General features: G+C 47.4%; 1 protein-coding gene across 1 annotated transcript in view; it reads right to left on the reverse strand.

Annotated features, from left to right (window-relative positions):
• Positions 1-16,666, reverse strand: part of itih3a.1 (inter-alpha-trypsin inhibitor heavy chain 3a, tandem duplicate 1) — a 94,512-nt gene that overhangs the window by 26,412 nt on the left and 51,434 nt on the right. Inside the window, exons 13-14 of the mRNA XM_084316111.1 lie at positions 4,870-5,055; positions 3,811-3,950 (exon numbers count right to left, since the gene is read on the reverse strand). Coding sequence (XP_084172237.1) covers positions 3,811-3,950; positions 4,870-5,055 — 326 coding nt within the window. The remainder of the gene's footprint in view (positions 1-3,810; positions 3,951-4,869; positions 5,056-16,666) is intronic.

Here is a 16,666-nt window from a genome sequence, read left to right on the forward strand (position 1 = left end):
TATTACGTTAGTGCCTCCCCCGGCCGGACATCCGGCAGTGGTCAGTCAGGCACACGTAATTTGGGTGGTAGTAATATCACTACAGGGCTACAGTGTGTAGGGACTCACCCTATCGGCCAGCGTGGGGACCACACACCATGCTTGTCCAGCTGCAGAGCAGGCTGTCCTCAGCAAGCTAAGCCGGGAAGATGCTCAGCGGGGGAGCCTATGTCACCAGGGGTGATGGCGGCTCCCCCCGTATCAGACCGCCCTTTCTGTCGGGGTCCCCCCCTTGGGTGCGATTGCCTCGTTGGTAGGGTCAGGGTGCGATATCCCGGCTCTGCGAGACACCCTGCTTGCGCAGTTGGCGAGACCAGGGTTGACAACGCACAGCGGGAGGGACCGGGCCACCTATCTACGATTCCTAGCGGACCAGCGCCAGTTGGCGGCGGGGGCGCTTTGGAATTTTTACCATGTATGGCTACAGTAGTGCCATATGTCGGTGTGGATGGAGAGAACGCTGAGGGCGGCGCTTGTGTTACAGTTTGCACACCCCCGCCCTCCGTTTTTGGGTTTGGTACAGACTCTATTGTCAGAGTCCGGGGCAGTGACAGCCCTGGCCGAGGAGATTCGTTCTCTGGCGGCGAAGCAGGCCATTGTCGTGGTCCCATGGGAGGACGCGATGAGCAGCGTTTACTCCCGATATTCTCTGGTGCCCAAGAAATCGGGGGGGGGGGGGGGGGGGGGGGGGTGTCAGACCCATACTGGACCTGGTTCAGAATGTTGACCATCACCCACCTGTTAAGCGCTGTCAGGTGGGAGACTGGTTCACCTCCATAGACCTGAAGGATGCGTATTCACATCCCGATCTTCCCTCCTAGGACATACCTATGCTTCCTGTTTCAGGGCTTAGCGTATGAGTACCAGAGGCTGCCGTTCGGCTACTCTCTGGCTCCTCGCATCTTCACCAAGTGCGTGGAGACCGCACTGGGGCCTCTGCGTCGTCAGGGGATACAAATTTGATTCTACCCTGGACGATGTTCTGGTCCTCAGCCGGTGAGAGAAGATCGCCAGGTCTCATACCAGGCAGGTGGTGGAATTCCTCACCAGCTTGGGTTTTGCTGTAGACTGGAAGAAGAGTACTCCTCTTCCCAGTCAACGGGTGGAGTACTTGGGCTTATTTCTAAGCTCAAGGTCTATGTGGGCATCCCTCTCAGAGCGGCGGCGAGAGGATATTCTCGGCGTGCTCGGGGAGGTTCCGTGCTGGCAGGACGGTGACGGCGCTGACCGTGATACGCCTGCGCGGTATTATGGCATCTGCTCAAGCTGTGGTCCCTCTTGGCCTCCTTTTCATGAGGAGGATACAGAGGTGGGTTTTTCAGTGTGAAAATAGACCCTGTGAGAGTTCCCTGGGGGGCAGGGTCCCCATGGGCAGCAGGCTGTCACACGTCACGGTCTTCACTGACGCCTACCTCACGGGATGGGGGGGGCGTGTCGGACCGACGCAGTAGGGGGCAGCTGGCAAGGACCATGCTGCCCGGTCTGCACTACATATCAATGTGTTGGAATTGAAGGCAGTGCTTCTAGTCCTCAGACAGCTCCGCCATCATGTGATGGGCGAGCATGTTCTGATCAGGACGGACAGCACGACGTCGGCGTCGTATGTCAACAGACAGGGAGGAGTACGCTCCCCCCGTCTCCACCGGGTGGCGGCCAATTCGGTCCGTGGCCGCCCGGGATTCTGTACACGTTCCCCCCCATACACCTGATAGCTCAGCTGTTGGGGCGGGTACGTCAGGAGCGCGGGACTTTGATCCTGGTCGCGCCGGACCGGGGCACGGCTGTGTGGTTCCCGGCCCTGATTCAGCTCTTGGTGGCCCCGCCGTGGCCTGTTCCGTGGTCACCGCGGGCCCTCTCTCAGGCACGCGGAACTCTGTTTCTGCCTCCTGTTCTGGGGCAGCCCCTAATGGCTTGGCTGCTGAAAGGGTGAATCTGGTGGGGATGCGTCTTAACTCTACTGTGGTTAACGCCATCCGGAACGCGCGCGCTCCGTCCACTACCGCGGTTTACGCTGGGAAGTGGCGTATGGTTCGAGAGTGGTGTGAGGTTGGGGGCCTGGACCTGGTGTCATGCCCCCTGGACTCGGTTCTGTCCTTCTCCAGTCTATCCTGGATAGGCGGTCGGCCTCGACGGTGAAGGTATATTCCGCAGCTATATCTTCTTGTCATGTGGGCTTTGAGGGCAGAACACTGTTCTGCCACCCTCTCGTGGGACGTTTCCTGCTTGGCGCACGGCGTCTCAAGCCTGTGGAACGTTCTCTGTCTCCGAGTCGGGACCTCCAACTGTTCTGGAAAGGCTGTTGGGGGCCCCGTTTGAGCCTCTTGAGCAGGTGCCATTGGATCGTCTGTCTTAAGACCGCGTTCCTTTTGGCCATCACCTCCGCTAAATGCGTGGGTGAGCCGTGTGCTCTCTCGGTGCGGTCAGAGTACCTGTCTATTCGGGCCGATAGCAGGTGACTCTGTGGCCTGATCCGGCCTTCGTGCCAAAGAATATCCGGAGCTCTTATCGCTCCAGGGATGTTGTGCTTCAGGTGTTTCATCCTCCTCCTCACGCTAGTGAGTTGGAGGCGAGCCTTCACCTGTCATGTCCTGTCCGTGCACTGAAGGTTTACCTTAGTCGCACTCGGGATCTCAGGGCTTCCGATCAACTGTTTGTTTGTTAAGGTGGCCCTCGCGCGGGTAAGGCGCTGGCCAAGCAGCGCCTGTCACATTGGTTGTGCTAGGGCATTGCCCTTTGCTACACGTTGGCTGGATGGGTTCCCCCCGGGGGCGTCAGGGCACACTCCACTTGTGGTGTGGCGGCCTCTGCTGCCCTGTTGGGGGGGGCCTCGGTAGAGGACATCTGCGCTGCGGCCTCCTGGTCCTCCCTGAGTCCTTTTGTTAGGTTTTACCTCATGGACATGACTGGGGGTTCTGTCTCCCAGGCAGTCCTGAGGTCCGGGACCTCTCCTGCATCCCGCCATCAGGTGGGCTAGCAGGAGTGTGTGGGTGTGGACCGCGGAGTGCTGTGTCACACGTGGTCCCGCTTGCACTGTGCGTTCTGGGGTGCCTGGTTCCCTTTTTCGCAAGTTGGTTGTAGTTGACTGCCTCGCCCCCGACGGGACTCCCCTCCTCCTTGGCAGGGGCTTACGGGCCCTCAGGGGGTGCATTTGACGTGGCCACGCGTCCGCTTGGCCCCTTTATCTTAATAGGCAGAGCGAGACGCGATTGGCCAGTATGATATATAACGTAGGTTATCCTATAACCCTAGTTATATGAATACTGGCTGAGCGTCTCGCTCTTCAGCGCCCTGAGGTCCCTTGGATGTTTTCCGCATATGGACTTCGAACTTGGAAGGGTGAAATGAAAGGAGGCACAGCATATACTTAAGTCAAGTTAAGTATATGCTGTGCCTCCTTTCATTTAACACCAGCTGTCCCCCATTGTTGTAATTAGTCTCTCCCAGAGTTCTGTTTTTTCTTTTTTCTTTATTAGTCACAGTTTTGTTTGGTCGCAGTTATCAACACCCTGATGAAGGCCCTGTGTAGGCCGAAACATGTCGGTTTATTTTAAATTCTCTAAATAATGTGAGCCATAAAATAAAGGCATTTTAAAACTTGTAGAGCTGCCTTGGATCTCAACTTTTTTACAATCTTCCATTTACTTAGGTATGTATTTTTAGGCAGATTTTCAGAAAATAGGGCTAGGGCTTAACAGATTAAAGCTAGACTATATGGCTAGATGTCAAAACTCTAACGGGCAGCAGAGTTATACTGATATTCCTCAAACAGACCTCTTCTCTAAGAGCTGCTGGATGGTGACGTAGGCCCACAGACGTTCTGTGAAGTCCCCAAAGATGTAATCCTTCTCTGGATAGATGATATCCCAGTCCACAGCACTGGCCTGACCCTGCACCTGGAAGTCTTCTTCAAACTACACAAGAGAAGAGAGGAGAGGAGAGGAGAGGAGAGGAGAGGAGAGGAGAGGAGAGGAGAGGAGAGGAGAGGAGAGGAGAGGAGAGGAGAGAATGGAATAGAAGAGAGGAGGAGAGAACAGAAGAAAAGAGACGAGAAGAGATGAGAGGAGAAGAGAGGAGAAGAGAGTAGAAGAGAAGAGAACAGAGGAGGATAGAAGAGAAGAGAGGAGGAGAGAAGAGGAGAGTATACAGGAGGAGAGAAGATGATAAGGGAGGAGATGAGAAAAGAGGAGAGGGGAGAATAAGGGAGGAGAGGAGAGAATATGAAAGGGGAGAATAAGGGAGGAGAGGATAAGGGATGAGAGGATAGGATATGGGAGGAGAGGAGAAGATATGAGAGGAGAAAAGAGGATGCGGATGAGGAATAGGGAAAGAAGAGGAGGGGGAGGAGAGACAAGACTAGAGGGAAGGGGAGGAGAGGAGAGGATAGGAGAGGGGATGAGAGGAGAGGGGAGGAGAGGCGAGGATAGGATAGGAGAGGAGAGGAGAGGGGAGGAGATGAGAGGAGATGAGAGGAGAGAAGAGGAGAGGAGAGGAGAGGAGAGGAGAGGAGAGGAGAGGAGAGGAGAGGAGAGGAGAGGAGAGGAGAGGATAAGCAAAGAGAGGGGAGTAGAGGAGAAAAGAGGAGAGGATGCAGATGAGGGGGAGGGAAAGAAGAGGAGGAGAATGAGACAAGATTAGAGGGGAGTGGAGGGGAGGAGAGCAGAACAGAGGGGAAAAGAGGAGATGAGAAAAGAGGAGATGAGGGGAGAAAAGAGGAGAGGAAAGGGGAGGAGTGGAGAGGGGGGGAGGAGGGGGAGGAGAGGAGACACAGCACCATTAGCCACAGGTGGGAGGGGGTGTTTGTAAAAGGTTGCTGCTGTGTTTCTCTCTCACCCCCTGAGCAAACACCTCCACCAGGAAGTTCTCCATGTGGTTGTCTATCAGCTTGCCAGCCACCACGATCTCTGAGCCATTGAACAGCTGGCTGAAGTGGTTGGTAGTCAAGAAGTCCACAGAGTTTTCAGGGTAACGCAGGTCTACCTCTGAGAGCAGAGGGCTGGCCACCTCTTCATAGAAACCCTGTAAAAAAAATACATAATGTTGCCACAAGTGTTAAAGAATGTACTGTAACATAGATGGCATATATGAGCCTACTGCAACTCACGCCACCAAAATCCAAAATAAAATGCCTCATGGGGCAGGGTCCAGTGTTTACAAAAGTACACAGTAAATTTCGCAGAGTAAATTTTACTCAAACTGAGTACATTTTACTCAAACAGAGTACATTTTACTCAAACTGCGAAATGTACTGTGTAGGTAAACCAATCTACAGTACATATACTGCATATTGCTTTAGAATATGTGTGATAGATGTTCTGTATGAGTTTTGGCAGAATACATCAGGAAAGGAAGAAGTGCTTGGTAGAGGAAGTGCGGGTTAAGGGGTGGCTACTTGGGCTCAAGCCCCGAATGTTTTATGAAAAGCCCAGAATCTACTTTAAAGAAATATATACAAATTTACAATTAATCATTGTTACATGAAAATATGCTTGCACCAGATTTAGCAGAAGCTAATTTCCACCTGTAGTCTATCCAGCTGCTAATTGTATTTGAGTCTGTGGCAAGTAGTTTTGGCTTTTATTCCATTTTAATAACCTATTCAAGATCGCCGAGTGGCACTGCAGATTTACCCTACTCTTTGAATTCGAGAAAGTGCATTACCGGCCAGATCTCTAATATAGTTTTCTACTCACCTGAAGCGAGCGATATTGTCTGTTGCACGGAATACGTTTTGGATCGCGGATTTCACTATGCAATAAGGGGATTTATCATCAGCCAATGGACATATCGATCTACCAGATGGCGATCGATAACTGGGAAATGCTCAGGGGGATCCAACCGGCTCATGGTAAGATCTTTTTCACGTAAATTACATGCTGATCAGAGCTTGCTATGATACTCAACCAGCCGACCAGCGTATGTGGCTACTTAGACGAACACGGTTATTGGTAATCAATAATCAGAAACGACGTCCCCCGCCCCCCCCCCCCCTTTCATGCATACATGCTTGAGGATCATACCGATCATATGCAGTTTGAGTTTTAACTGTAGCTTTTGTATAACGGAAATGCCATTGAATATAACGTTAGTAGCTATTAGCTCTTTATCTAGCCTTCCAGGAAATATACTAGACCAAATGCCGTATAACGCTTATATTCACAGCGCTATAAAATGAGAACGTATTGATGACATTTTTTTTTCTTTAATCCATTTTGAAAGGACGGTTTATGGTCTCAATTGACAATGAGAATGGACAGATAGCAATACTATAGTATAGATTTAGCTCTACAAACAGCCCCACGGACTATGCAAGTCTGTTTACATATGCTGGTCGTCTAGAGTGATATTAGACGCATCCCAGTGGCCGCGAAAGTGTTAATTAAAGGGTGTGAATTTAAGTGTTCTCTAGTGCCTTTTGTCCGCTTTAAGGTGGTGGTATAAGTTAAAGGTTGTGGTGTCGAAGTAAAAAAACACCTATCTGGGCTAAGCCCCGGATCTCCTACAATCCTAAATCCGCCCCTGTTGGCCGCATTGATTAGTATTTCTTTAGAAGTCAGTTTGTAGGATATCAGTAACCCTATCACTGAGGAGGAGGGGGAAAGCACTGTAGGAGGGGATGTAAAGGGTACTGAGGTCAGAGAGAATGCCTGGAGGAGGGGGTGTAGATGGTACTGAGGCCAGAGAGAATAGCTGGAGGAGGGGGTGTAGATCAGTGTTTCTCAACTGGTGGGTCGCGACCCAAAAGTGGGTCGCGGGGCCATTTTGAGTGGGTGGATGTGTGAAAGAAAAAAGTTTAAAAAAAAACTGTTTTTGTGAAAGTGGCTTCTCAGCTCTGGTTCAGCTGAAGATAAAGCAGAGGAACAGATTGGACATTGAGCATGACCTCAGAGTTGCTTTGTCTACCATCACCCCAGACTTTGAGACTCTTGTCAGGAGCAAACAACATCCCCAGTTATCCCATTAGTTCCCTTGGATGTTAAGCTAAGAAGTCTGCTAAGAAGGATATATTATTTATTATTAATATTATTATTTTATTTCATTTTGTTTTTAGCCCTAGTTGCACTTTTGTTGCAACCCCAGTTATCCGATTAGTTCCCCCAAACTTACTGTAGGTCTGTTATGTTAAGCTAAGAAGTCTGCTAAGAAGCATAATTATTTATTATTATTATTATTTTATTTCATTGTGTTTTTAGCCCTAGTTGCACTTTTGTTGCAACCCCAGTTATCCCATTAGTTCCCCCAAACTTAGGTCTGTTATGTTAAGCTAAGAAATCTGCTAAGAAGCATATATTATTTATTATAATTTTATTTCATTGGGTTTTTAGCCCTAGTTGCACTTTGTGTTTATTTCATGTTTTTAACAGTGCATGAAAGATTGTGTATTACTGCAATTTTTTTTTAATAAATCATAGTGGTTAAAAAATGTGGGTCGCGACTTAATGACTAAGGAAAATGTTGGGTCCCGAGGCTAGACCAGTTGAGAACCACTGGTGTAGATGGTACTGAGGCCAGAGAGAATAGCAGGAGGAGGGGGTGTAGATGGTACTGAGGCTAGAGAGAATAGCTGGAGGAGGGGGTGTAGATGGTACTGAGGCCAGAGAGCATAGCTGGAGGAGGGGGTGTAGATGGTACTGAGGCCAGAGAGCATAGCTGGAGGAGGGGGTGTAGATGGTACTGAGGCCAGAGAGCATAGCTGGAGGAGGGGGTGTAGATGGTACTGAGGCCAGAGAGAATAGCTGGAGGAGGGGGTGTAGATGGTACTGAGGCCAGAGAGAATAGCTGGAGGAGGGGGTGTAGATGGTACTGAGGCTAGAGAGAATAGCTGGAGGAGGGGGTGTAGATGGTACTGAGACCAGAGAGCATAGCTGGAGGAGGGGGTGTAGATGGTACTGAGGCTAGAGAGAATAGCTGGAGGAGGGGGTGTAGATGGTACTGAGGCCAGAGAGAATAGCTGGAGGAGGGGGTGTAGATGGTACTGAGGCCAGAGAGAATAGCTGGAGGAGGGGGTGTAGATGGTACTGAGGCCAGAGAGAATAGCTGGAGGAGGGGGTGTAGAAGGTACTGAGACCAGCCTGCTGGTCAGAGAGAAGAGCTGTAGGAGGGGATGTAGATGGTACTGAGGCCAGAGCGAAGAGCTGTAGGAGGGGATGTACTGTACATGTAGATGGTACTGAGGTCAGAGAGAAGAGCTGTGGGCAAAACAAATTTAGTTAAATAGCCTAGAGGGCAAGAATGGGAGATGGTTAATAGGGATTTGAAAACGGTGTTAAATGGGCTTAAAGAAATAGTGGTAAATTAATTTGAGAAAATGGGAGGCATTATTTATGAATATGGTGCTGAAAGATTTGGATAAATAGGGGGATTGGGTTTTGGGTGGAGTGAAGCCTGGTCTGGCTTTTGAGGGTGGTCTTCATAGGTTTTGGGTCACCACCCTCCTCTATTCCCTCTTCTCAGTCCTCAGAATAGCATAGATGTTTGGCAAGGGGATTGGGTTTCTTCTCTCTCTGGCGTATGTCCTTAGACCAGGGGTCGCATGCGGCTCTTTGCCCGTCAATGTGTGGCTCCTCCATCCATTGATAAAAAATTTAATAATAATAAATAAATTAGTGCTGTCAGGCGATTAAAAAAAATGTATCTAATTAATTACAGGATTTGTAATTAATTAATCTAATTCATCGCATTTTAATCGCATAACCATTTTATGCCTGATATTCTATATTCTATAATCATATTTCAAATATCATATGTCCGGATGGCAGAATTCAGTACTGTATCTACAAAACCTTCTGTTTAATCATCTTCCATCTATTAATTTGCTTAGATTTGTCAGGTCTGGTCAATTTTAGCATGGTGTTATTCACAGTCAAAGATGAAAAAAATGTATTGATATTCTCATTTGGTTCATTACAAGTTACTCAAGCCTAGTAACAGACACAGTATTTCTGACACTGGGAATACATTCCCTGAGATCCATAGATGTCCCTAGATACCAAGAACATGCAAATAGACCATATTAAAAAAGTCTGTACATGTGTATTCTACGTTCTTATGGAATGAATGAGATAAAAAAAAGATTTATAAAAGAATTACATTTTATTTTTTAAATGTGTAATTAATTTTGAGTTCATTTTCATAATGCGATAATTTGCTGTGTAATTAATTAACGCGATAAACTGACAGCCCTAAAATAAATGCATTCATTCCATAAGAATGTTTCTCTCTTTCTCTCTTTCTCTCTCTCTCTCTCTCTCTCTCTCTCTATTTTCGCTGTGCATTTATTCCTGCCCATTTTTTGTTTATTGGAGATTTGTTATTTGGTGTAAATTGTTTTATTTGAATGAACACATAAATGTAAAGTTTATATGGTGATGTCACGTGTTGCGCCTTGCTCATCCATTACGAACTTGGACTTGAACCAGTGGCGTAACTTTGTTCCTAGCGGTGGGGGGGACATATTAGGGGGCGTGGTCAGTGACGTCGCGGGGGGGGGGGGGGGGGGGGGTAGGGGGGGGCGCCCCCCCTTCCCCAATTATTTTTTCTAATACCAGGTGTGCAATACGCATTTTCCCAGGCGGTGGCGCCAGAGGTGGTCATCGTGGAGCCAGGGCTTGTCCAGCTGCACGTCCGCTAATTTAATATAATGATACTAGTGAAAAATTTTTAACTCTGTCAAACGAGCTGCATAGGCATAATAAACTGTAAGCGACATATACATGTTTGCACTGTCTTTTTTCTATTATAAAGTGCCTCTCGAGACTCGGTTGCATGACACATAACAGATCAGTCATTTGATTGTAATGCAGGTGCTCGCATTATAAATCGAATGTATTATTATTATTATTATAACACATGAACAGATCAGTAGGGTGGGCATTTGATTTGCAATGAGTTTGTATCTTGTTTGCAAATCTTGCAAATGATTATGTCTTGCTGATGGACTCTGTAAACACGCATTTGTCATGTCTTATGAACCACGATTATTTTCAAGAGAAACAAACAGGAAACACACCTCGGCTCGGCTGACGACCCGAGCTATTATAATGCAAAGACGAGTACTGTAGCGAGTGGGTACTTGGCCCGTGCAGGGCAAGAATGCGACCCCCATCTACTGCTCTTTGCATAATAATAGGACAGGTAGTCAGAGACTCAGCTCAGAGACAATCAGCAATTTTCTGTGTGTGGTCCTAGTGCTGGCCGCGCGGTCGCGCGGTCGTCCGTTTATTATCCATGTATTTGGACGGTAAAACGTGGGGGGTACAATAACTGCATTCTGAAAACATGCCGGGGACAGACCGATGTCCCCGGCCTAAGTTACGCCCCTGACTTGAACCCAGCAACACCTTCATTCAACCACTGCTTCATTCTTTCATATCGTCCCTTTACAGGTAAGAATGAGGATGATATGGTCATGCACCTAATCTGATTTTGCTAAAATGAACATGCTAATTGTAAATATCTCTGAAGAGCAGGCACGTTGGAACTTTAAATCGGTAGGGGGTGCGGCCTTTGAGATTTTTTTTTGCGCAGTGGAGAAAAACAGAGTCGGGACACATTTCCTTTAGTCTAGCCTATACCCCCCAGACATGTTCCTGGCCCCGTCAAAACAGTATCCTATCAGCCTCTCCATGGGCAGGTCGAGGCGTAAAAGAATGTCATCGGCGAACTGTATATTACACGAGAATTGTTCTTTTCCAGTGACATCAGTGGTTCCGTCAGCGCTCAAGCCAAAGAATGGGCTTTTGGATGCTTTGCCTCTAATTTGTCGCTGAATATCATGGGCAAACAGCTGTAAGATTTCGTTTTGGATGTTGTTGGACATCCAGTTGTCTCTCTTTTGGAGCCAATACTTCAACTCGGGATCAGACTCGGTGCGCACTCTTTCCATCATCAGCTGCCATAACCCCATCCCTATTTGCATCACCCCTCAGTGGAAGCCCCTGGCGCCCGAGGGGGGGGTATAGAGGAACAGACTCAGTTAACTCTTCAATACCTGATGCTGAGGCTGAACCTGTCGTCTCTGTCTCTCTCTGACATTTATCAAATTTAGTGGGACTGTCACTGGGACCGGCGGGACGTTTAGAAAATAAATCTGATATTTTTCTTTTCTGCGAGTGAGACATTCTGTGCTAGCAAAGTCTGACTACTAGCTAAAATCGACTGACTGCGCAAGCACTGTATCTCAGTAGCTCAGTGGTTCGTGGCGCGTGGGAAGGGCGGGAGACGGGAGGTGAATACAATTAGTTGTTTCACCTGTCATTCAATCAGTCTGTGACAGTCTGTCATCACTCGAAAATCGACTCTGCTGCAATCTTGTCGGTTTTACACATATGATTGTGTACGTACAGTAGTGTAATGAATGAATGAAAACTTTATTTAACAGATTGGAGAATGGCTACAATACAGTACGGCTCAATACACACAATATTAATATGGTGAAGTGCTTTGAGCAGGATAAACTTATAATATACAGTGTTACTGTTAACAGAATTCGGCTATAGGGCAACAATAATGTGGTCAAGAGGCATGGTTTCTATCTTGAGCCTTAACTGCCGTGGTTTATTATTCACATGGCAGAGCAGTAACACTACAGGTCTTCTCTCACTGAGATACTGGGGGAAAGAGAAAAAAGTGGGAGGAGACACCACTATTTATACTCGCCACCTGGCGGTGTTCCTGAGTGTCTCCGCCTAGAGCGCCCTCTAGTGGAAACAGTTATATATGCAGTTAGACAATTACTAGTGTAAACAGTTATATATGCAGTTAGACAGTTACTAACAATCCTACACAGAACCTCTGCCTTCAACAGTTACAGTTATACAGTTACAGTATATAATATACAAATATATAAATACTGTCATAAAAAATAAAAATAAAAAAAATGATATAAAAAGAAATTATTCTTTGCAATAACGTGCCTGCTGAAGAGTAATTTTAGCAAGTGAATTTAGTTAGTCAAACGTTGTGTGTTGGTCCGGTTGTAGCATACTTGCTAACTTAGTGTAACGTCCCCAGGCCCAGCCCTTGCTGGGCCGGTTATGATAAAGACATTGGACATTCCCTACCTCCTGACAGTGGTCTCCTACCTGGTATCCTACCTCCCTCTAGTGGCCAGATGAGCCAGATGGTGCAGGCGGCCATTTTGGTCTGGTTTAAAATAATAGAGTTAATCTCCACTTATTTGTTGTCTTGGGCCATCCTTGCCTTTGTTTGATGTCGTCTCCCTGTCTGGTTGTTGTGTGTGATATTGCTTTTTATGTCTAGTTTGGTGTTTATTTGATTCTGTGTTTTGGCCTGGCCTTGCCAGGTGTTGCTCATTGTAATTAGTCTTTGTATTTAAGTGTGGGTCTGTCCTCACTTCCTTGTGGCGTCATTTCCTCCAGTACCCCGTGTTGTTCCCGTATCGTGCCTGTGTCCTATCATGTGAGTTGTTGTCCAGTCAAGTGAGCTGTATGCACTGTAATTTTAAGAGAACTATTTTATCACACTTTTTACTTCTTACTGATGACTATTTTTATTATTTGTATTACTGAATCAAACTGTAAACAGAGAGCCTATTGGGATGCTAGATCCTAATGTGAAACACTGTGATTTACCATACCTTGCTATATTCTTACCCTACCTACTTTCATACACTTCCAATGAAATTCATATGTCGTTAAGAGCGATGGAAACTCAAAGTACTAAGAGCGATACACTGCTCTGTTGTTATATATTTTTCTTTATTGAACAATCTTATCACACTTTTTACTGTCCGTTCTATCTTATTATTTTTAGCCTATTTTAAACTGAATCAAACCGCACTTTTTTTACTCTATCTAATCTATTCTATTTTATTATTTGTATTGCTGAAGAACTGTGATTTGCCTAACCTTGCTACCTCTCTATCTCTTTGTATTTTAAATTGTTATGCTCGCTTATGCCTGTATTTTTTACTGTTGTGAAGCACTTTGAACTGCAACCTCTGTATGAAAAGTGCTATACAAATAAAGTTACTATTATTATTATTATTATTATTATTATTATTATTATTATTAGCACAGTTCCCACTGCTAGCTTAGGCTCCAGATTCACGGTCAGCCTAGTTCCTGAAGCTAACCAGACGTCCACAGCTAGCACAGCTCCGCCCATTAGCTTAGGCCCTGCAGCTAACCAGGCCTCCCAAGCTAGCACAGTCCCCACTGCTAGCTTAGGCTCAAGGTTCACAGTCAGCCTAGTTCCTGAGGCAAACCAGACGTCCACAGCTAGTACAGTCCCGCCCGGTAGCCTAGTCCCTACAGCTGGCTCAGGCCCCACGGTTAGCCTAGCTCCCGCAGTTCGCAGACTTCTGAGGCCTAGCAAGGCTCAGAGGGCGAGTGGGGCTATTACCGCTAACAAGGCCTCCACAGCTGATCTGGCCGTCGCTGCCAGCCTGGCTCCGGTCAGCATAGCCCCGGCTGTCACCGTTCCAGGCTCCTCATCTCCGGATCCTACGCCACGCCACGCCGCCGAGACCGGTCCGGTCTCCACGTCCTGCCCAGCCTCTACACCGGGTCCGGCTGCTACACCGGCTCCCGGCTCCTCGACTGGTCCTGGCTTCTCATCTGATCCTGGCTCCCCATCTGGTCCAGCCCTACACCATGATCGGCGCCCTGGTCTTCGCCGTGGTCTTCGCCGTGGTCTGCGTTGTATCCTGCTCCGGGAGTCGTCGCCGCCGCACCTCCGTTCCGGCTCCCCTGATCCGGTCCTTAGTCCGGCGGCTGGAGGGTCTCTCGTCCGGGATCCTGCTCCGAGGTCGTGTAGTGTATCTTGTAGACCAGGCCCATTGCAAGTTGATGTACTCTGTCGTCTACTCTAAGCCATCCTAGGTTGTCAAAGTGGGCAGGGGTGAGGTGGGTTCTAGGAGTAAGGTCAAGTGTAACGGGGAAGTCCGTGGGTATGTCCACAGTCACTGAAACAGGTGTGTTGACGGGTGACTGTGGAAGTGCGGGCTGGTAAGTTAAACTCACTTCCTCATAACAGGGTTAATAGATGCATAGGGACGGTAGTTAGGGGTGAATTCACTTCTTAGTGCAGCGGCCTGTGTCGTCGCCCGCGGACGCGGGAGCCCCCTGTTCGACTCCCCCTCGGGACATTCTCATTTAACATCAAACACAACGCAGACCCAGTATGATCCATCACACAAGCAGTAGTCTGACCAGTTTGTTTTGAGATGTTTGTCATTTTGTTTTTAGCGCCTTTGAGGTGCTTTGGTACCATGAGGTGCAAGCATAGTCGTAGTACCCTTGAATGAGTGCTCCTGCCAGAGTCTTCAGGGTATTCTTGTTTACCAGAGAGGAGATCCGGTACAAGAATCAAGTTCGTTGGTTGACGTTTTTTATTACATTGGATGCCATTTTGTCACAGGAAAGATTTGCCTCTAGGATGGAACCCAGGTAGGTAATTTCTTCTTTCCTTGTGACAATATTGTCACCGACTGTAACTGAGAAGCCGTCGGTCTTGCTGAGTTTGTTATTTGAACCGAAGAGAATGGACTCTGTTTTGCCCATGTGTAATGATAGTTTGTTATCAGCGAGCCATATGCAGATTTTGCCTAGTTCCGAGCTGAGGGTTTTTTCAACCTGTAACTTGTTCTTGTCAGAGACCAGCAGGGCTGAGTCGTCCGCAAACAGGAACAAGTTGCAGTCACAAGCTGACAACATGTAATTTGCATAAATTAGGAACAGTAGCGGTCCTAGTGCTTCCTTGTGGAACACCACAGCTCACTGTGAGGGGGGGATAGGGTACCGTTTACCTCCACCATCTGTTCTCTCCCCTCCAGGTAGGATTGCATCCAGCTCACTGATAGACTATCAAAACCAATTGCTTTTAGCTTGTCAATCAGAATGGTGTGATTGACAGTGTCGAAGGCCTTTTGTAGGTCCAGCATGACCATAGAGATTAAATAGAGAAGGCATGTGTCAGTGGAGTGGGATGTTCTGAAGCCAGATTGGAATTCGTAGATTAGATTTTTTTCCGCTAGGTACTTTTCGACCTGTTCGTATACTATTTTTTCCATGACTTTCGAGATGGAGGTAAGGATAGAAACAGGGCGGTAGTTGCCTGGGTCTAATTTACTGCCCTTTTTGTGCAGGGGTGTTACTCTCGCAATTTTGAAGTCCTTGGGGACGTGTCCCTGTTTTATGGAAATGTTTATTATGTGTGTGATGACTGGGGTGATGGCAGCTGCTGAGTCTCTGAGGAATTTGGAGGGGATGTTGTCATGGCCAGTGGCCTTGTTCGGTTGGAGGGCGCTCAGTTTTTTGAGTACCTCATCTGTTGTTACCATTTCCAGTTTGAAGTCGTCTTTGTGGACCCCTAGGTTCTTGTAGTATGCTACTATGTGTTCTACCCCATAATGCCCTGAGTGGGAGGGTAGTTTGTTTACCAGTGTTGTAGCTATGTTTGTGAAGAAAATGTTTAAGTAATTGGCTACATCCAGCTTGTCTGTGATGAGCGTGTTGTCCGTCTTTATGTTTATGTTTGAGAATCTGGTTTTAAGTTTTTTACTGCAGCCTAGTTGATATATCGCTTCCCCTGATCAGCAAGACTCTACCGGCAGATTCTGACCAGACCTCGTCGTGGTGTTATTCTAGTTACCTGTACAACGACTCAGCCTGAAGACCTGCTAGACCTTCTCTTGTGATTATTCCCTGCTCTAATCTTGTCTCTCTTGTGCCCAGGACCTCCGCTCCAGTGAACCTTCCTGCCTGGACACCTCGTGCTGCACAAAGAGTGCCCCTGCTCTCTCTCTCGACACAGACCTGTGTCTTCTGCCCACAGCTGCACTGGAGTGCACCTGTCCTCATTCCCCCAAGAACATTCTAACCCTGTCTGTTTGGGGAACAATATTAAAATACCCTAAAACGCTCCATTCTCTCTTCTCCTGTGTTCAGCTATTGGGCTCCACCTAAACCCATTCTCACACAAATCTTACAAGATAGAGAATCTGCAATGGCTGCAGCAACCTAACCTAACCTAACCCCACCTAACCTAACATACAATAGTATAAAACAACAGATGAGATGAGTAAGGTAATGATATCTAAGGGCAGATGCCTCACTATGTTTCTTATCCTCTTAACACATTCGGCACCAGACCCGAGGTAAGTCGGGTTAACTCACCATGCGTTGGACACCAGACCCGAGATATCTCGGGTTTTGGTTGCTTTTTCTTTTATTCAATATTTTCATTCATTATTCATCCACTGACCTCGGTGTTGCCATAGGAAAAGATTTTGAGATTGCCAAAGTGCAATACTGGCCGCATCCTGCTAGATGGCAGTGTCACCCACCCTTTGAAACCTTATATCTCACCCTGTGTTATGGTTAAATCCCTCCGGGTGCTAAATTTAGACAGAGCCGAGTAAATCGCTTCATCCGACCACTTCGAAACGCATCTGGCACACTCGATCCATAAGTTGTGCCAATGTCCGGGACCAGATGGACACCAATAATGGACAATTGGAATATTTATTTTGGAATACCCCCAGCCAGAGGTAAGGACTATCTGACATAAATTTCAGCTTGATCCAACAATGTTTTCATATCGATCCAGCTGATCAGCGTCTGTAGTGTTCAACACGAATGCCGTTACTGGCCATAAAATCATAAAA

This window comes from Notolepis coatsorum (assembly GCF_963971535.1).
Source record: "Notolepis coatsorum genome assembly, chromosome: 6".
In the NCBI taxonomy this organism is placed as follows: Eukaryota; Metazoa; Chordata; class Actinopteri; order Aulopiformes; family Paralepididae; genus Notolepis; species Notolepis coatsorum.